This window comes from Erinaceus europaeus, chromosome X (assembly GCF_950295315.1).
Source record: "Erinaceus europaeus chromosome X, mEriEur2.1, whole genome shotgun sequence".
In the NCBI taxonomy this organism is placed as follows: domain Eukaryota; kingdom Metazoa; phylum Chordata; class Mammalia; order Eulipotyphla; family Erinaceidae; genus Erinaceus; species Erinaceus europaeus.
This window is the reverse complement of record NC_080185.1, coordinates 106,017,125-106,037,876: the sequence shown is the minus strand read 5'-3', so window position 1 is coordinate 106,037,876 and position 20,752 is coordinate 106,017,125. Positions and strand designations below refer to the sequence as shown.

At 40.6% G+C, this 20,752-nt stretch overlaps 1 protein-coding gene across 7 annotated transcripts in view; it reads right to left on the bottom strand.

Moving 5' to 3' along the window:
- TAB3 (TGF-beta activated kinase 1 (MAP3K7) binding protein 3) overlaps positions 1 to 20,752 on the bottom strand; it is a 62,916-nt gene that overhangs the window by 12,499 nt on the left and 29,665 nt on the right. For 2 of the 7 annotated variants that reach the window (XM_016186296.2, XM_060182767.1), the window contains 4 exons: positions 17,488 to 17,608; positions 9,966 to 10,156; positions 3,439 to 4,894; positions 1,939 to 2,099 (listed from right to left, as the gene is read on the bottom strand). In XM_016186296.2, coding sequence (XP_016041782.1) covers positions 1,939 to 2,099; positions 3,439 to 4,894; positions 9,966 to 10,067 — 1,719 coding nt within the window. In that variant the 5' untranslated portion in view covers positions 10,068 to 10,156; positions 17,488 to 17,608. Of the gene's footprint in view, positions 1 to 1,938; positions 2,100 to 3,438; positions 4,895 to 9,965; positions 10,157 to 10,306; positions 10,405 to 11,724; positions 11,812 to 17,487; positions 17,609 to 18,197; positions 18,311 to 20,752 lie in introns of all 7 variants that reach the window. The other 5 variants (XM_060182766.1, XM_060182768.1, XM_060182765.1 and 2 more) reach the window with 4 other exon arrangements.

The window sequence follows — 20,752 nt, the reverse complement described above, 5'->3', positions numbered from 1 at the left end:
AGCATTAAAATAAAGCACCTGTCCAGGACTTTTAAGGAATGCTGCTATATTCCTAAGAATGTGTGAATGATTCTACTTTTATTTGTAGAATTGTGTCAGGAGAGTCAAGTATTTCAATAGGCTTATTTCCAAAGAAAGCAGACTATTTAGAGTGGGGGGGGGGCTTTTTTAGAGCTGTTGAGGCAGAAATACCTTCACTGTTTCTGCACTTTAAGAAGCTATCTGACAGACTCGTATTAATGACCACTGATGTTCTTTGAAGACATATCTTAAATTTCCCATCTTGAAGCCTATTAACTGGTCAGCACTTTTCATTTACTGTTTTTTTATTCTCTTTTGTTGCCCTTGTAGTTATTATTGATGTCGTTGTTGTTAGGACAGAGAAATGGGCTTCCTTCACCACCTGTGAAGCGCCTCCCCTGCAGGTGGGGAGCCGGTCCTTGCACCACATGTGAATCCCAATCTCATCAGCCATATGCGGTTTTTTTTTTTTTTTTTTTTTTTTTGGTGATGGTACAAACCCAGGGGGCCTTACACATGTGAAATGTGCACTTTTACCACTGTGATCAATATTTTAAAAAAATTATTGCAGAGGTACCTGCAGGACTGCTTCACCATTTGTGAAGCTTTCCCCATGTGTGGGGGACTCGAACTTGGGTCCTTGAGCATTGTAATGTCCGCTTAACCTGGTGTACCACCACCCGGCCCCCTGAGCTTGTTTTTAATGTACTTGATAAATTAATTTAGGGAGTCGGGTGGTAGCACACCAGGTTAAGTGCACAAGGACCAGATTAAGGATCCCGGTTTGAGCCCCTGGCTCCCCACCTGCAGGTGTCTCTCCCCCTCTCCTATCCAATAACTACAATAAAACAAGGGCAACAAAAGGGAATAAATATTTAAAAAAAATACTACATGCAGCATTTGGCAGCATGGGTCCATAGCCTTTGTTTCTTCAATCTAGTAACCTTGTGAAAATCAGATGAAAGCTATAGATTTACATACACATATGCTGTCTGCAAGAGACCTGGACATACATACCCATTTCTCTAAACTTACAACCTCAGGAGAAGTTCCCCCCCCCACCCCGGTTTAGAAAGGAACGAACAAAGCACTTACCACAGGACCATACTCAAGAGTACAAAAAGTGCTTGCTAAATTACTGCTTAAAGTGAAAAGAGAGATTCACTCATAGAAAGCTTGTAATGTCTTCGGGACCTAAGTGTCCATAGTGGAATAAGATGAGGGTTTGTTTAAGGGTATACTGTACTGGTATCTATCATGGGGAAATGTAAAAATGTGCCCTTGTGAGAACATCCTAGAAATCAATTATTTTCTCAATAAAGTGATATTGGAGTTGAAAAAAATCTTAAAAAATAAAAGCTGGCAATTTCACAAGATTTTAGGAGATATCTTTCAAAACTGTCAAAATTGTTTAAGATCTTTAGAACTCAATAGATATGCTAGACATTTATCCAAATATTTTCATTAGAGCACTTCCTGTTAGAACTGCTGCTATTCTCAGTTTCTACAATTATTTAATTAAACTGATGTTTTTAAATAGTCATTAACACTCAAAATTCATACTGATCTATTTTGATTGATTTGAATTAATGTACTTGGAAAAATTATTTCTAAGTGTTTGAAAAATACATATATGCTTAGAAGAAATGAATATGAGAACTTATAAAATATTTGGTCAAAGTTCACTATTTCTATTTTGGCAGAAAGCAATTTGCAATAGGAGACTACCTCTGGCTTATCAGGATAAGCCTATGAAATTCATATATGTGAAAATAATTCATCATTTTGATGAGGACTATTGAGGGTAAAATACCTTCACCTACTGCTTAAGAAATAAAAACACACTGCCAGAACAGGAACAGAATCTAAGGGAAAACGAATGGCCTGGGCAGTCGTCTTTCCACACATGTCACTTACCGTTGGGATAGCAGTGGTACAGCTGACCCTTCTGAGCCGTCTCTGCATCAGGTCATGCTCCATACTGTTAACTTCTGCCTTCAGTCGCTCTAGCTCCTCCTTCTCAAGTTTCAATTGTTTTGCTAGCCTCTCCATCCTTGCTCGCTGATGTAACAGCAAGGCTATAGTATTACAGATAAAGTCATTGCAGAGACTAACACTGATCAAGGGGGCATGGAAATATTTACATGCATTGGTAGTGTAAAAATACTCAAAGAACCATCATCTAACAAACCAACATTTATTTTAATATCTAAATTATTACACCTTTAATTTAGCTCTTGTAACTGCTACAAAAATGTCATCATCACTATATCCCCTCATTTTGCTGGCTTTAGTTCCTATAACATTCTATGCTTTTTTAAAATGGACTAACCACCAGGCACATTGGATTACTACAGTTACTAGATGCTCCTTTACATAATACAATATTGTTCTTCACTATCAATCCCACCTTTTATAAATACATTTTACTTATAAATATCATTTGTATCCTTCAGGCTTCCTCTCTAGAAAAGATTCAAATTCCTTCACTGATAAAAAAAAAAAAGTCTACTTGAAAAGTCAACCAATAGTTGACCAGAGCCAATCAGTAAGTGCCTCACGCTAGTTTCCAGGCTTCTGAATGTAAACCGGTCCTTAGCGGTTTTATGGCCAGTGATCCCACTAACAAAACTGGAGTCGGTCTGCAATTGGGAGTTTAGGCTTCTCAAAACATAAGATCACCTCTGACTTTCTTTTTTAGAGAGAGTATGCTTTGCAAGTACAGCATTTTTTTTGTAGGCAGATGAAAAAAAAATTTTGTATCAGATTGTTGCTGTTCTAATCCAAGTATGAATAGTTTTTCGCTGAAGTTAGAAATAAGCAACTCAAGATTCAATTTCTACTTACCATTAGTTCTAAGTTTGAACTTGTGACAAACATAATTTTGTGGCATGGGATTTATTAAAGACAACCTTGGGCAGAGGAGATAGCATAATGGTTATTCAAACAGACTGTTAAATCTGAGGCTCCCAGGCTCAATCCCCTGTAGCGCCATAAACCAGAACTGAGCAATTCACTGGTTGAAAGAAAAAAAAAATACCTTAAAAAAGTCTACTTTTTCCTACTTTGCATAGACAATTTCACTTGTCTGTATATTTCTTTTTTCTTAAAAGAATTTATTTATTCATGAGAAAGACAGGAGGAGAGAAAGAACCAGCCATCACTCTGGTACATGTGCTGCTGAGGATCAAACTCAGGACCTCATGCTTGAGAGTCTAGTGCCTTAGCCACTGTGCCACCTCCCAGACCACTGTCTGTATTTTTCTGAGTGTTTTCACTAGTATCACACCTATATTTGCACATTTTAAAACAGACTGTAGATGCCTAAGTACTAAAGAGTTAAAATAATTTTCTTTTGAATAGGTAATTGCTGCCTTACCACACCACAAAGATTTGATTTCACAGGACTAAAATTACCTTGTGTATAGGCATAGTCATCTGATCCAGAACTTGAACTTCTTTGATACTTATAGCTTCCTTTTTCACCCCCTGAGCCTGGTATCACCGAGATGGGCTGAATAGGTTCGGGGGCAGCAGAACGCTCTTCTTGGTCCACTAAATTTAAAAGATTCTCAGTTGTTGCTCGGCCTACAGTAATTTTAAAAACTGTAGTTGGGTTTGGTATCATCCGAGGAGATGGTGATGGGGCACATGAAGGTCCAGTTGGCTGTGTATATGTGATATATACAGGGTTAACACTAAATGGAGGTTTTGGCTGACTGGATATTCCTCGTGAAGGAGAGCTCGAAGGTGGTGTGGTGGCTGTATACAGCGAGTGCTGATTCCGAGGAGATGGTTGACTACTAATAGGCGAAGGGCTTCTATTAATTCCTGTGCCAGGTCTTTGAGAGGGTTCGACTGTAATTTCTATTTTTTTCATGGACCCTTTGGGTAAACTAGATGTTGTGTATGGGAGATAGGCAACTGAATGGCTTCCCTGTTTCTGATAGCTTGGAGGTCCTTGTTGATATGGATGGGGTGGAGTAGTTGAAGGACTAGGTGGCATAAAGACATGGGAGCCCGGGTGACCCAACTGGGAAGGCTGCACTTGATGCTGTGGTGAGCTGAAGGGTGACGGACACTGAGAAGGGGGCGGTGAATGGTAAGCAGGCTGAGGGATCTGCTGCTGTTTTGGAGAATACTGAGAAGGTTGATAGTTCTGCTGATGTGGATATACAGGTAAAGGACGTTGGCTATAATGAACTGGGCCCTGTGGTGAGGACTGCCATGGTGTACTCTGAGGAGTTTGTCGTCCTGATGAACTCTGAGATGTCTGTCTAATATAAATAGAACCAGGAGGCCCATAGAGATTGCTTGGAATTTGTGGAAGAATTTGTAAAGCTCTTGGTACAGCCTGTCCAGAAGGGAGGTTCTGGGATACTGTAACAGTAATTGGATTTGTACTATACCGAGGTATGTGCATGTACGAAGGAGGTGGAGGTGGCGGTGAAGGTCCTTGCATAGCAGAAGGGTTCATGCCTGTTTGCATGGAAGATGGCTGTTGAGGTGGCTGTGAAGGAGGAGTAGCTGCACTTCTATTCTGTTCATTCATAAAAAATGGATTATAGCTGGGAGTAGCAGCCACCACAGCTGGAGCCGAGTGTGGTTCCTGAACTAAACATATCAGCTGTTTACCCGCTGCGTGTTGTGGATCAATATGTCCATCGCTTGAGCTATGTACCAGTGTTCGACCACCATTAAGCTGCACGCCATCCCCTGGATGGTAGCTACTAGGAGAATGGATCCCCAGGTTAATATGCAAAAGGCGGTTTCTATTCATCCTGTTGTCCTCTGGACTATGGTATTCCATATACAAGTATTTGCTACTCTCCTGGGAAAGTGCTCGGCAACAGGCTTCCAGATTGTTATTATTCTAGGAGAAAAAAAATAGTAAGATTGGCAAACATTAACAGTCTAATTAGTGGAAGCTTTGCTATGCTAGAGAGCTACACAAATGGCATAGAATAAGCAGGTTATGGTATTTTAATCATAAAAGTTTTATAGGCACGTGTCCTATAAAAGGAGATCCCAAACAATCCATATCCGTTTACTGGTGTGGTGTTTTACTCACATGACTAGCATTAACACTACAGCTATAAGAATGTAAAGAATGGGGGGCCGGGTGGTAGCACACCTGGTTGAGCACACATATTACAGTGCACAAGGACCCGGGTTCAAGCCCCCGGTCCCCACCTGCAGGGGGAAAGCTTTGCGAGTGGTGAAGCAGGGCTGCAGGTGTCTCTCTGTCTCTCTCCCCTCCTCTCAATTTCTGGCTGTCTGTATCCAATAAATAAATAAAGATAAAAAAATTTTTAAAAAGAATGTAAAGAACCTACTAATGGACATTGTGACTTTACCCTAAGTTTTGTGGTTATTTGTTGCATCTCAATAAATTAAGATGTTGGAATAATCTTGGATTCACCAAACTGCAGAAATATGCAAGTAATACCCACCATTAATATTTAAACACATGAATCTAAGATAATGATGCTTTAGTTTTTAAAAGGCACTGGGACCATAAGAGAAGGAAAACCATCACAAATCCCTAAAGAAAACAGTAAGAATTATAAAGCACACTTCACTTTTCTTAATTAAATTTGTCCCCACATAATTTCAGCTGTCTGTATCAGTGTAAAAGATTTAACCTAAACAAAGAAATCAGTAGAACAGGAAAAAAAAAGAAACCCTCACATTTTGACTTATGGTTCCCTAACTTTGCTCATGTTATGATAATTATAAAATACATTTCAGTGACCTTAATAAAATTCATTCATACTCCCTCAGTCTCAAGAGGTGTTTTTTATTTTTGCCTCCAGGCTTATTGCTGGGGCTTGTTGCCTACACCACAAATCCACTGCTCCTGGAGGCTATTTTTCCCCCCCTTTTGTTGCTGGATAGGACAGAGAGAAATGGAGAGAGGCGGGGAAGACAGAGATTTATCTGCCAAAAAGTAGTTGGTTTATTTTCAAAATCATTTAAGGATTTGAATTTCTGACAGATACATACACAAAGACACAACAACAGTTTACATGCTGACAGAAATAAAACTAAAAAAGATTCCCTGGATTTTAAATACTAATATAGTACATAATAATTTTCCTTTAGAGAATTAAGAACCATTTTTTGACCCCTGCAGGTGGGGAGCCAGGGGCTCGAACCAGGATCCTTGCGCTTTGCGCACTTAACTGCTGTGCTACTGCTCATCTCCCTGAGAACTTACCTTTGAAATAGAAATTTCTGAATTGTTGTGACATTCTCTGTCATAAATATACCCATAGGTACATACATAATATTGTAAGGGAAAATACCTCAGCTGGTAGAATGCAGGAGTAGCATGTCTAAGTCTCCTAGTTCAATCCCCAGAGCAACATGCAGCAGTGTGATACTGTGCCCTGGTGTGTTCAAATTCTATGTCATGAAATAAAAATTTTAAATAAAAAGAAATACCTCACTTCTTGTGAGAACCAAATAAGGATAAATTTAAAAACAACACTGCAACTTTGAGGTGGGTGAACTCTTAGGATTCATTTACTGCAACTCAACGTCTTTACAAATGAGGAAACTGCTGACTGGCAAATTACAAAGCTTGATAACAGGCACTTAACTAGAGAACCAGTGCTAGAAATAAGAGTAATTTTCTTTACTAACGTAACAGGGCACAGACCCAGGTCTGAAAGCATGTGTTATTCGCTAGTTGGAGCTCCACCATCTATGGAGCTCTACCTGTTTTGTCCTTGGCGCTATCCCTGGTGTACACACATGGTTTCGGGAATCTAACCCAGCACATACATGGAGGGCAAACTCTCTACTACTGAGCTACTTCTCAGGCCTCAAAAACATACTCATTTCAAGGGTGACGATCTTAGGCTGAAAGTACATATTATTGATACACTGATAAATGAAAGCATTAGAAAATAAAAGATCCAGTGGAACAAACTTTTGTAAAAAAAATTCTCAGAATTGATTTTGTAAAAACTCCATAGGTATCTTTAATCCAGTTCTTTATATAAAGTCTTAAAAATACTCTCTGAAGGAGGCAGATTTAAGATTGACAACTAGCAGTGTTTGCTCTCCTCTCCTGCCACACCATCTAGGAAAGACCCCCAGAGAAGCAGGCTAGGCTCTTCGATGACTTTCAATGACAAAGGACAAAAAGCATTCAGGTAGTGAGGATATAGAAAGATGCACTTCATCAAAGGTAAAAAAGCTGCTTTTGTGACCGTAAGACACAATCAGGAACAGATCCTTAAGATATAGAACTTGAGAGGGATAAAGAATAGGAAAGCTTCCAATGGATGGGGATGGGACATGGAACTGTGGAATTGTACCCGTTAACTGAGAATCTTGTTAATCATCAAATCACTAATAAAAAACAAAGATACAGAACTTCAGTCAGATGAGCATAGAGGAGTTTGAACCAAAATTCTATCATCCCAGTCCTACTACAGTAACTAACACAAAACCAGTCCAAAAAATGCTAAAAGGACTATCATAAAAGCAAATAGTGGATACTCTCACATGGAGTAAATATAAGTATTTGGTCTCACACTGCGGAAAGTCAGGTTATCAAGGACAATGGGGTGGAGGGGCCCATGGGGGAGGGGAATTGTACCTCTCTTACCCTATGGTCTTGTCAGCATTTCCATTCTATAAATGAATAAAAGAATAGGAAAGCTTCTAATGGAGAGGATGGGATGCGGAACTCTGGTGGTGGGAATTGTATGGAATTGTACTTCTTTTATCATACAATTTTGTCGATCATTATTAAATCAATAAAAAAATCACTAACAGAACATTATTTAAAAATTAAAAAAGAATTCTGGCCTGGAAGGCAGATTAGTAGCAGAGTGCCAAACTTGCATGCAGAAGGTAACAAGTCTGATTCCTGAGACCATGTCACAGAGATAATCTGGTTCATCCTATTCTTCCATTGTAATAAATGAGATGGAGGCATTAACTCATGAAAACAAATTATAGGCAGATGGATCAATAACAAATTTAAAAACCAAAGAACAAGGATAGAGATAGATTAGAGTCTATCTCTGAGTGAGGAAGGTGATTTTCATGTAGTGGTTCAAATGAGAAACCTCACTTCCACTAGCTGCTTTCTAGTGGGAAGCATATTTGCTCTTCCAGAGACCAAGGCAGGGTCCCTGACAGAGTGAGATTCATAGTGAAAATGTATGTTAGCAAAAAGGACAAGCCATAGCCCTAGACTTGGTGCAAGGTCTTGCAAACTAAGTACCTCTGCTACCACCACTACCATATGAGTGGAATTTGTACAGTAAGTAAAATTCATACAGTTAAGTTCAAGTTTGAACTGATTACATCTGTTAAAGTCCAGTAGGCAGGACAGTATTGACCCCCAAAGTCAGCCAGGTAAAAAAAAAACACTGTAATTGCTCTCTCCATTATCCTTAGTCATCTCCATCAGGAACAACACAATGGACCCCTTTGAGGGCCCTCAATGTGGATCAAAAATGGTAGGGAATATTCCATCCTTCGAAGGGGGGTTCAATAACATATTCTACCTACCTGAAGAAGATGGGTCCTGAAATTGGTGCAACTCGGAATGTTCCTACTGATGACTAGAGAATTTAAGTTTGGACCAACATGGATGTAGAGGTTACATAGGCTCTTATGCTGAATATGGGCCCCAGATCAAATCGATAGGGGTTTACAATAAACAATATTTATACACTTTCCCCATATTTAGGAACTACTCTCTTCCCTGATCCAGCTTTCTAGCCATCACATCATCTCCCCAGACAATAACTTGTGTCCACCTGCATATCAGATGTCAGGCTCAGGCAAAAACTAATAAAGTCAGGGGCCCTTTGGAATATACCTAAAATAGACCTAATAGCTAGTTCCAAAACGGAGACCCCACGTCTTCATCTGCACTATTCCAGCCTTTAGGTTCATAGATTAATCAATTTGTATGGCTTTATTTGTTAACTCTTTTTTAGTCACCAGGTTCCACATGCTACCATGATACCAACCGGACTTCCCTGGACAGATGACCCCACTAAGGAAAGAGAGAGACAGGCTGGGAGTATGGATCGACCTGTGAATGCCCATGTTCAGTGGGGAAGAAATAACAGAAGCCAGACCTTCTGCACTCCATAATGATCCTGGGTCTATTCTCTCATTGGGGTTAAAGAACAGGAAAGCTATCAGAGGAGGGGATGGGATACGGAGCTCTGGTGGTGGGAATTGTACCCCTCTTATCATATGGTCTTGTCAGTGTTTCCATTTTATAAATAAAAAAAATAAAAAAACACTATAACCAAAACCACACAGATTCTATGAGGAGTGATGCAAAACTCACCAGACAAGAGCATCAAGCCTATTTCTCTGTTGCCTCATAAGTGGGAAGACATATCCTATCTCAGAACAAAAGATTTCAGTAGAAGAAAAGATGGGCTGGGAGATAGCTCACCCACTAAAATATATTTTATCATATGCAAAGGCCTGGGTTCAAGTTCCTGGCACCACATGGGAGCACTTTTCACTTTAACGGGGAAGCTATATAGGTCTCTTTCATCGTTTTAATTATCTTTATTTATTGGATAGAAAAAACTCGAGAGACACCTGCAGCCATGCTTCAACACTTGTGAAGTTTTCCCCCTGCAGGTGGGGACTGGAGGGCTCGAACCCGGATCCTTGCGCATTATAATATGTACGCTTAAGCAGGTGTACCACCACCTGGTCCCTCTCCCACACTGTCTGAAGTTGAAAGGAAAAAAAAAATCACTGGGTACAGGCAAGACCCCAATGGGGGTTGGGGGAGAGAGAACAAAAAGAAAGTGGCCTTACTTACATTGGCTAACATTTACCGATAAATAAAACACTAAGCAAGTAGACTCTCACAGGCTTTTAAAAACAGGCTAAAGTGCAATGTATTAGAAATATGCCACTATCATTCTTTGGGGACCACCAACCTGTAACATGCACTGAGATACCACACCCTCTGGAATTTCTGGAAAACGTTGTCGGAGGTCATGAAGAACCTGAATATCGAGCTGTGGACTGCTTTGCGCCATGCCAGAGAAATGGTGGTCAGGTTTTTCTTAAGAAATCGATGCTAACCAGCCTTCCAATAGTAATGATCTTCCAACACCACAGTCATTTTCTATGAAAAGAAATCAAAGTATGATTAAATTACATAGTTGACTTTATTCAAATAAAATCTATCAATATTTTGAAATAGAGACCTAAAATAAGTAGATCTAAGTCCCCACTGGAAAACTGGATCAATATATATGTTGTCATGCCCAAATACCTGGCTTCAAGCCTGGCCTCTACCAGCAAGGAGGAGGCTTCATGAGCAGCGAAGCAGTGCTGCAAGTGTCTCTGTCTCTCTCCCACTCGATTTCTATTCTGGTGGCAAAAAAGAACAGAACAAAACAAAACAAAAAAGAAAAAGAAAAATTACTGAGGGGGCACCAGACAGTGGCGCAAGGATCCCAGTTCAGGGCCCCGGCTCCCCACCAGCATGGGGATTGCTTCACAAGTAGTGAAGCAGGTCTGCAGGCATCTATCTTAATATCTCTATCTTCCTTTCCCCTCTCCATTTCTCTTTGTCCTATTGAAAAGAAAACAAAAATCACTGAGCTACTTTTTAATCTTTATTTCCCATTTTTAAAATAATTTTATTTATTCGTTATTGGATAGAGACAGAGAAATTGAGAGGGGATAGGGAGATAGAGAGGGAAAGAGACAGAGAGACACCTGCAGCCCTGCTTCATCACTCGTGAAGCTTTTCCCCTGCAGGTGGGGGCCAGGGGCGTGAACCTGGGCACTTGAGCACTTAATGTGTGCCTTTAACCAGGTGCCCCACAGCTTGGCTCCTATTTCCCATTTTTAAAGGGGGAAAACATGCCATACAGCCTCAACATTTCTGCTAGATGGCCATTCACTTGATGTTAAAGTATCTTTATGAATGAGAAATAAAGGGCTGGCAAAATAGCTCACTTGGATAATATGCTGCGTTGCCATACATACAACCTAGGTTCAAGCCCAGCTTCCAAGCTATTGTCTTTCACACACTCTCTCTGCCTCTGTCTCTAAGAAAAAATAAAGACTGAGAAATAAAGGCCTGCATATAAGTCACATATTCAGGAAAGCTCATCCCGTACCAAATAGTCTATTATCTTATAAATAGGCTCTATAAGTTTAAGCATGCCATTACTGTGGCAATGTGTAGAATTATACAGAACATTTTAAAAAATATATATTTATTTTCCCTTTTGTTGCCCTTGTTTAACATTGTTGTGGATTGATGTCATTGTTGTTGGATAGGACAGAGAGAAATGGAGAGAGGAGGGGAAGACAGAGAGGGGTAGAGAAACACAGACACCTGCAGGTGGGGAGCCGGGGGCTCGAACCGGGAACTTTACGCCGGTCCTTGTGCTTTGCGCCACGTGAGCTTAACCCGCTGCGCCACCGCCTGACTCCCTATAGAGAAAATTTTTTAAATTTAAGAAAAACATTATATTACTTTTGTTGGTTTATATTAACTTGGTAATTTAAAAGGTTAATTCCCTATAACATCACATTTGACTTTCCCTAGAGGTAGGACATGTCATTTGCACGAAATTTGTTGGCTTTTCGGAGCTTCTAGCTTTGTCTGTCTCTTCCAAGCCAAGACCATCAAAGGACTATGTCTACTCTGTGTCTACAAGGTGGTCAGTCACAAACCTTTATGTATGATTCTGTCTTGCCACAGGTTAAAAAAAAAAAACAACGAGGGACTATTTAAATACATTCCAGCCATCAACAAGATGTCTAAGAAAAAATAAAATAAAGAACATGAGGAGAACTCAAATTGTGTAAGAATATAGGTAACTTCCTATTCATATGTGGGCTTTCTGGCCATCTTATATAATTCTGCTCCCTGCAATTTACGTCTTGGTCTGCTCCAGTCCTCCATGGCTCCTATATACCACGGCTCCACTGAAATACCCTCTCTGCTGCCAAACCCAGAGGATAGAACTTCTGGTCCGTACACCCCATGGCCTCTGCAACATCTGATACTGCTGACCACTCCCTGTTTCACAGTACCATGTATTACACTAACCAGGTTTCATACTAACTTGTCACATTAAAGTTTCCCTGGTTTTTTCCCAGAGCTGCCTCATTTTTCCATTCTATATTCTTTTGCTCAATGATCACACTCACTGCAAAGGTTCCAATAACATTTACAGACTGATGATTCCCAAATTAGTTTAAGCATCATGGCTCTAAGACTCCAGGCACACAGGGCCAATATGGGTTATGCACCATCTGCTGCACAGCACCCTCGATACATGTTTAAAAGATGCTAGCTAGTCAGTATGTCCAGAAAGGAACTCCTCACAGTGCTTCCCCCAAATGCTTTGTTCTCTCCATGAATGTTACTATTAGTTACTCAGTCAACAAAACTAGCGATCTGCTGTAGGACTGAGTGCTTGCTGTCACAAAGGGAAGGCAGTGCTGGTGCTAGCCATTCATACTCTGGAAGCCAAGTAGTCACGGTGAAGAGCATTGATAATGGCACTCACAACTCTCCTACATGGTAACTGGAATTGACCACCACCCCTACAAGTGACAGTCACCAAGGGCAAGAAGAAAACTGCTAAGAAGTCAAAGATCAAGACTTATATAAAAGTTCATATCCACAATCATATCATGCCCTGAAAGGACTTTACGTAATCCTTAGGACAAAACTGTCACCAGTAAGGATGTCTTCAGAGACTCAGCTCTTAGCCTTAAAGACCAGTAAGAGACTAAGGCTAAGTTTCAGGAGAGGTACAGGACTGGTAAGAACACATGGTTCTTTTCAGAAGCTGTGAGTTTCAATCTGCTTTGTTTCAGTCATTAAAAATGTCAAACACTGGGGCCGGGTGGTAGTGCACTCAGTCGAGTGCGCACATTATCATGCACAAGGACTTGGGTTCAAGTCTCTGATCCCCATCTGCAGGGGGGATACTTCATGAGTATGAAGCACGTCTACAGGTGTCCGTATCTTTCTCCCTACTTCCTTTCAATTTCTCTCTGTCCTGTCAAATAAAATAGAAAAAAAAAAAAAAGGAAAAAATGGCCACAGGGAATAGTGGATGGATATGTAGTGCTGGCATCAAGCCCCAGTGACAATCCTGATAATAATAATAAAAAAATTAAACACAGAACTAGAAACCAGGGTATAATCCTTGATTTTTCCCATGTTTTTGTAACCAACAGAGTGTAAAGTCGCCTGAGTCATGCCTTGTATTCTATTTTGTTATACATTATTCTTTAGGAAAGATACTCAATCTTTCTGTCTTTGCAGCCTTATCTGTGAAGCAGAAGTTACAGTAAGGTCAAAGTACAATTTAAATGGAAAGTAATAACAAATCAGGGAGCACTAGTTATTAATGTTCAGGGCATGTTTAAATAGTGTTCTTATCAACATCATAGTAGTAACTTCTTGCTGCTCGTCTTGCCTCTGGTCTTGCCTATGTTCATGTCACAGTCTCACTACTTTATTTCAATTTAAAATATTTAAAACGAAATCTGCACCCAACCCAGAAATATGATCCTGTACATAGATGCCTTGTGCTGCCTCCTCTCAGGGCTTTAATTCAGAATCATCCAATAAAACAAGGGCAACAAAAAGGGAATAAATTAAATAAATATTAAAAAAAAGAAAACTCGGTGCTAGGCAGCCAGGAGACAGCTCACCAGGTAGAGCGCACTCTATGTGGGCACTTAACCAGTGACCACTGCCTGGCCCTTCTATGAATATTTGTTAGGTAATATGGGAGGAGAAAAGGAATGCATTCACTGGGAGGAATGGCTTTAGATAAGATCTTGAATTAAAAAGAGGATAAAGAGCTTTCCTAGTAGGAAATGATTTCTGGAATCTAAAGGGTTAACAACAGACAGCTGGGTAGAGGTGTACCTGGATGTACTATGTACAGGGACCTGGGTCCAAACCTCTGGTCCCCATATGCAGGGGAGAAGCTTCATGAGTAGTTGAAGCAGGGCTACAGATGACTCTATCTCCACCTCCCCTCTCATTTCTATCAAGTAAAAAGACACTATTAAAAGAAAACTGGGTGGGGGTGTTAGGGGGTGGTACACCTCATTGAGAACACGTGTTATCGTGCCCAAGGACTGGAGTTCGAGCCCCTGCTCCCCACCTACTGGGGGATACTTCACAAGTGGTGAAGCAGGTCTGTACGTAATTATCATTCTCTATCTCCCCCACCACTCTCAATTTTTCTCTATCTAATAAAATAGAAAGAAGGGAATAAATGGCTGCCGGGAGCAGTGGATGCACAGTGGTTAACACTGAGCCCCAGCAATAACTCTGGTGGCAAAAAATAAAAAAGAAAAGAAAACTAGGGAGTCGGGCAGTAGCGCAATGCATTTAAGCACATGTGGTGCAAGGCGTAAGGATCCCGGTTCGAGCCCCCGGCTCCCCACCTGCATGGGAGTCACTTCACAGGCGGTGAAGCAGGTCTGCAGGTGTCTGTCTTTCTCTCCCCCCGTCTTCCCCTCCTCTCTCCATTTCTCTCTGTCCTATCCAACAACGATGACATCAACAATAAAACAAGGGCAACAAAAGGAATAAATAAATCTAGGCAGCCAGGAGATAGCTCACCAGGTAGAGCACACTCTATGCCACGCACAAGGATCTGGGTTCTAGTCCCTGACCACTACATAGGAATATCTGCATAGTGGAAGCTTCGCAAGTGGTGAAGTAGTGCTGTGGTCTCTATCCTTCTTTGTCTCACTTTGTTACTGGGAAAAAAACAGTTCATTGGGACTGGAGGAATCATGCAAACCTAGTGATTATTCCTGGTGGGAGGAAAAAAGGAAATCAAGACAATAATAGACCACCTCTCCCCTTTGAGAACACCCTACATTAACAAGGACGTGGTGAAAAGAGAACCCTCCTACACTGTTGGAGGGAATATACATTAGTCCATCCCTGTGGAAAAGAGCCTGGAGACCCTTAAAACATAAAAATGGGGCTGCCATATCATCCAGATATTCCTCTTCTACAACTTGAAACTTGAAGAGATCACGTTAAGTGAAATAAGCAAGGAGGAAGACTAGATTTTCTGACTCATAGGTGAGACTTAAACCAAGAAAGGCAAATAGAAGGTTACACTTAGACTAGCTGTGTTGTATTGAAGCAGACCCAAGAACTACGAAGAGAGGGCTGGGGGTAGAGCTTTGAAAGGCGGATGGGTTCCCAGTGTCCTACAGTGGAAGAAGAGGACTGCCGAGGAGGAGGGTATAGTGTGTTGATACCTATAATGGGGAGTCTTGTAAATCCATAATTCCACAATAAGATTGATCTAAAAATGTAATTATCAGCTACCATGTCCGAGTAACAACGCCCTTAAAAGTAATGATTATCCTCATTTCACATATAAGAAAGTCAACGCAGATAATGGCATATGGTAGGACTGTGATACTCCCAAGTCCATGTTTTTCCTCTATGCTTCTGGTAGTAATGATGAGCACCTTTCTTTGACTGAGAAATCCTCACCAGTTCATCATATAAACACGGGGTTAAAGCATCTGAAAGGTGAAGGGCAGGAATAAAAGAATTCTTAAAAAATAAGCCTTTTTAAGACATGCAAGAGACAGAACTACCAGCAAGAAGTTGTTTTAATTGTAAAAACTGGGTGCAAATACTTTTGAAAAAAATAAACAGTAAAAAGCATCTTCAAAACTGAACTCAACTGGCCCAGTGAAATGACTCATTTAGAGAGTGCGCTGCTTTGCCATGTGTACAAGCCAGGTATAAGCTCAGCCCCCACAACACTGAAGGAAGCTTTGGTACTGTGGATATATATATATATGAATAAATACATTTTATTTATATAGATATATAATAAATATATATATTTTTTGCCTCCAGGGTTATCACTGGGGCTTGGTGCTAGCACTATGAATCCACTGCTCCTGGAGGCTATTTTTCCCATTTTGTTGCCCTTGTGGTGGTGGTGGTGGTGGTGGTGGTTATTGTTATTATAGCTGGTGTTGTTGGATAGGACAGAGAAATATCGAGAGAGGAGGGGAAGACAGGAGGAGAGATAGACACCTGCAGACCTGCTTCACCGCCTGTGAAGTGACCCCCTGCAGGTGGGGAGCCGGGGCCTCGAACTGGGATCCTTATTCTGGTCCTTGCGCTTTATGCCATGTGTGCTTAACCCACTGTGCTACTGCCCAGCTCCCGGTGCTGTGGTCTTTTACTCTCTTTCTCTGCCTGATTTTATCTTAAAAAGATCAAAATGAACAAGTAAGGCTGGAAAGACAGCACAATGGTTAAGCAAAAGATTTTCATATCTGAGGCTTCTAGGGCCCTGGTTCAATTCCCCAGCACCACCAGAAGCCTGACCAATACTCTGGTCTTTCTCTCTGATTGTTCTCTTATTAAAATAAAAAGAAAGGGGGCCAGACAGTGACACACCGGTTAAGTGCACACACTACAGTGTGCAGGAATCCGGGTTCAAGCCCCTGGCCCCCACCTTCAGGGGGAAAGCTTCACAAGTGGTGAAGCAGGGATTCATACCTACAAAGATGACTACTATCTGAAAAGATGATTAACAGCAGACCCACTTTTTCAAAAGTAGGAGCTAAACTAATAAAATAGTACTCTCCTTGGGATTATGATGTAAGTTTAGTAGTGGTTAATACACTCAGCCCAGAACAAATATTCACACATAAGCAGTAGCTGCTATTTATAACCAATAAGCATTTCACTACGTATAACACTCTCAAATTTAGTAATTTCTTCGTGATTACAAAATGTTAGAATGCTTCTTTTAAAAAATCTTATTTTATTATTTATTTTTATCAGAGCACTGTTCAGCCTTTACACCTGCAGCACTGCTTTACCACTTTCAAAGCTTCCCCTCTGCAGGGGGGACTGGGGACTTGAACCCAGGTCCTTTTGCATTGTAACATGTGTACTCAACCAGGTGTGCCACTGCCCAGACCCCCTCTTAAGTATGTAATTATTGATTGACAGAAATTGAGAGGAGAGGAGAAGTAGAGAAAAGGAGACACACATAGCATTGCTTCAATGCTTCTGAAGCTTTCCCCCTGCAGGTGGGGACTGATGGGGAAGGAGACCCAGGTGAATCGTGAGGTGTGTACTCAACTAGGTGTGCGACTGTCCAGTCTGTTTTCTTTCCCTCTCTGTCTGTCTCATTGGATGTGAAAAAGTCAGCCTGGAGCAGTGAAGCCAAAAACAATTATTCAAAAGAGCCACTTCACAGAGGAGAAACCTGACTAACACCTTGTCAGCCAGATGACCAAAAGCAACATCAACAGTGACAAATCATACAGGTAATATGACAGATGACAGGATGAGAATTCGATAATGGTACTTTTGCAGCCTTCCTCCCCAGAACTCATAACCCAGTTGATCCATGAGAAACCATCAGCCAAATCCCAACACAGGTATGTTCTATAAAATACCTGATCTATTTCCCTCAAAACTGACAAGGTCATCAAAACAAGTCAAAGCTGAGACAGTTGCAGCCGAGAAAAGCCTAAGGAGACATGATGACTAGAAGTAATGTGGTATCCTTGTGGAATCCTGAAACAGAAAAAAAAAAGCATTAGGTAAAAAATAAGGAAATAGGAATAAAGTTTTCTGAACTAATATCATTTGCTAGCGCCTTAACATTGGCTAGTTTTAACAAATATACCAAGCTAATGTACGCTACTGATAACTGAAGAAATTGGGTGTGGGTAGAAGAGAAGTCCACGCTACTGCAGACTATTCTTTTTATTAAAAAAAATATTTATTTTCTTTTGTTGCCCATTATTTTATTGTGGTAGTGATTGTTGTTGTTATTGATGTCACTGTTGTTGGATAGGACAGAGAGAAATGGAGAGAGGAGGGGAAGACAGAGAAGGGGAGAAAGATAGATACCTGCAGACCTGCTTCACCGCTTCTGCAGCGACCCCCCTGCAGATGGGGAGCTGGGGGCTCAAACCAGGATCCTTACACTGGTCCTTGCGATTAGCACCACGTGCGCTTAACCCACTGCGCTACCGTCCGACTCCCTGCAGACTATTCTTTATATAAAAAAAAAGGTAGTAAAAACTCTTCAAGATGGCTTATGAGTCTGGCACAGCAGTTTTTTTTATGTTTTATTTATTGGGGCTGGGTGGTAACTCACCTGGTAGAGTGCACGCATTACAATGCACAAGGACCCTGATCCCCACTTGCAGGGGTGAAGCTTTATGAGTGGAGAAGTGCTGCAGGTGTCTCTCCTTCCCCCCATCTCACCCTCTATTAAAAAAAAAAAAAGGAAGGAAGAGAGGGAAAACATGTCTACCAGAAATGGCAGAGTCATGTAGGCACCAAGCCCTAGAGATAACCCTATTGAGAAAAAAAAAAAAAAAAAAAAGACTTATATGTGCGAGAGACCCAGGGCATCTGTGGTATATGCAACACCAAGGATAAATCTTGTAAGCTGGGCACTCTACCTACTGCAGTAACTCCAAGACTGCTGATACAGGAGTTAGTCACATATCTAGCTCTATGAGTCCCTTCTTTTCAGTAGTGTAAAAATCTGAGAAAACAGTTATGTTTCTGCTAACTTCCCCAATTCAATATAGAAAATGATTAAAAATCCAGCTACCCTCTGCCCTAATCCAGCTTTCTAGCCCTATTTTAAACTCTGACAACATGTTCCTAGACGGAAGTATTTAGTATCTAGTATTTTTAGACCACCTGCATGTTAGCTATCAGGCTCAGGCAAAAAAAATACTAAAGTCACGGGCCCTTTGGAACATATCTAAAGTAGACTTCCTAGTTTCTTCCTAGGAAGACCCCCTAATTTCATCTTTTCTATTCCTATCTTTTGGGCTCCTGTTTATTAAACAATTTATCCTGCTTTATATCTTACTGCCTTTCAGCATTTGAAATAAAGTAGTGAGACTATGACATAGACATAGGCAAGACCAGAGGCAAGAAGAGCAGCAAAAAGTTACTACTTTTTTAATAAATAAATTTAATAAAAAGAAAGAAAGGCCACTGCTTTTTAAAAAAATATTTATTTATTTATTCCCTTTTGTTGCCCTTGTTGTTTTATTGTTGTAGTTATTGTTGTTAATTGATGCCGTCGTTGTTGGATAGGACAGAGAGCAATGGAGAGAGGAGGGGAAGACAGGGGGAGAGAAAAACACCTGCAAACTTGCTTCACCACCTGTGAAGCGACTCCCCTGCAGGTGGGGAGCCAGGGGCTTGAACCGGGATCCTTATGCCAGTCCTTGCACTTTGCACTACGTGTGCTTAACCCGCTGCGCTACCGCCCGACTCCCAGTCTACTACTTTTTACTTATGCCTTGGCAGTTTATCTGGTTGTGATTTACTATTCTGAGCCACCGTCCCCCCTCCCCATTCTATTTAGTAGAATGAAGTCTGGATTTTTCTAAGATGAATAAAAAATTTTATGTACAGTCAAATAATATATAACTTAAAAAATGTTAACCATATGAAACCTATTTGCATTACACAAACAGGGAATTAGTAAACAGGGTAGTAGTAGCTATAATGGTTTGTTTTGACAGACAAACATTATTCTCTCTACCATTTAGAAACTATGTATTTGTAAAACTACTAATTAATGCTGAATTTATTATTTTAGAACAAATATGAACTTATTTATCTCTAAGGCACCATGCATATAGAAGTTTCTAGTTAATTTGTTGACACAACATTTCATAATCATTATAGAGATAAAATAACATATACTGATTATACTGTTTATTTGCAGTGCTATAGCAAACTTTTTTTAAAACTTCTAAGTTACTTTATCTTGAATATTACCCGACAAACTTTAAATAAGAGTAAATAGTACTATGTATCTATTTGAATGCCATTTTCTACCATGTGTAACAGCTTTTCCCAACAATCTGATGTGACACTGCAAAATCTACTCCCCGTTTATGTTAGTCCTCTCCTATGAACCTGAATCAGCACAACTTTCTCCCCATCCTAAATGCCCATAAAAGTCTGTGTGTGTGTGCGTGTGTGTGTGCGTGCATGTGCGCGCTCACTACCACTTTCAGCCTTTGAAATAATGCCTTTTAATTTTATTCTCCTCTAGGTTTCACTATAAATCTTGAAAAATAAAAATAAATATGCTCTGTACACTACAGTGGCTGATACACACTAAAAATTTCATGTAAATAAAGTATAGGACTGAAAAGTAACTGGAAATGTTTGGCGCTAGTTTGAGATAGTCCAAGGCCTTTGTTGACAAATCCTTAATGACAGTATTTTAAAGAAAAGGCAGGACAACCTCTTGGTGACATGCCAGAGATAGATTGTCTCCACAGGACTTTAGGAGATTCTTAGGAAATTGCTTTTCAGAAGGTGGGTTGTGATCTACTAATGAGCTCAATGATAAGCTTACCAGGTGATGAAAAGTAAGGAAAAAAAGAAACATCACAGAAAACATCCAGAGCTTCGCACGTGGTAATGGCAAATATTGATTTGAAAACTGGTTTGAGGTATGTGTGTGCATTATCGGCACATGTTGCATTGAAAAATATGGACTTAGAACATGGGGTGGCAGTCAATGCCCATGTTCAGCGGGGAAGCAATTACAGAAGCCAGACCTTCCACCTGCATCCCACAATGACCCTGGGTCCATGCTCCCAGAGGGTTAAAGAATAGGAAAGCTATCAAGAGAGGGGATGGGATACGGAGTTCTGGTGGTGGGAA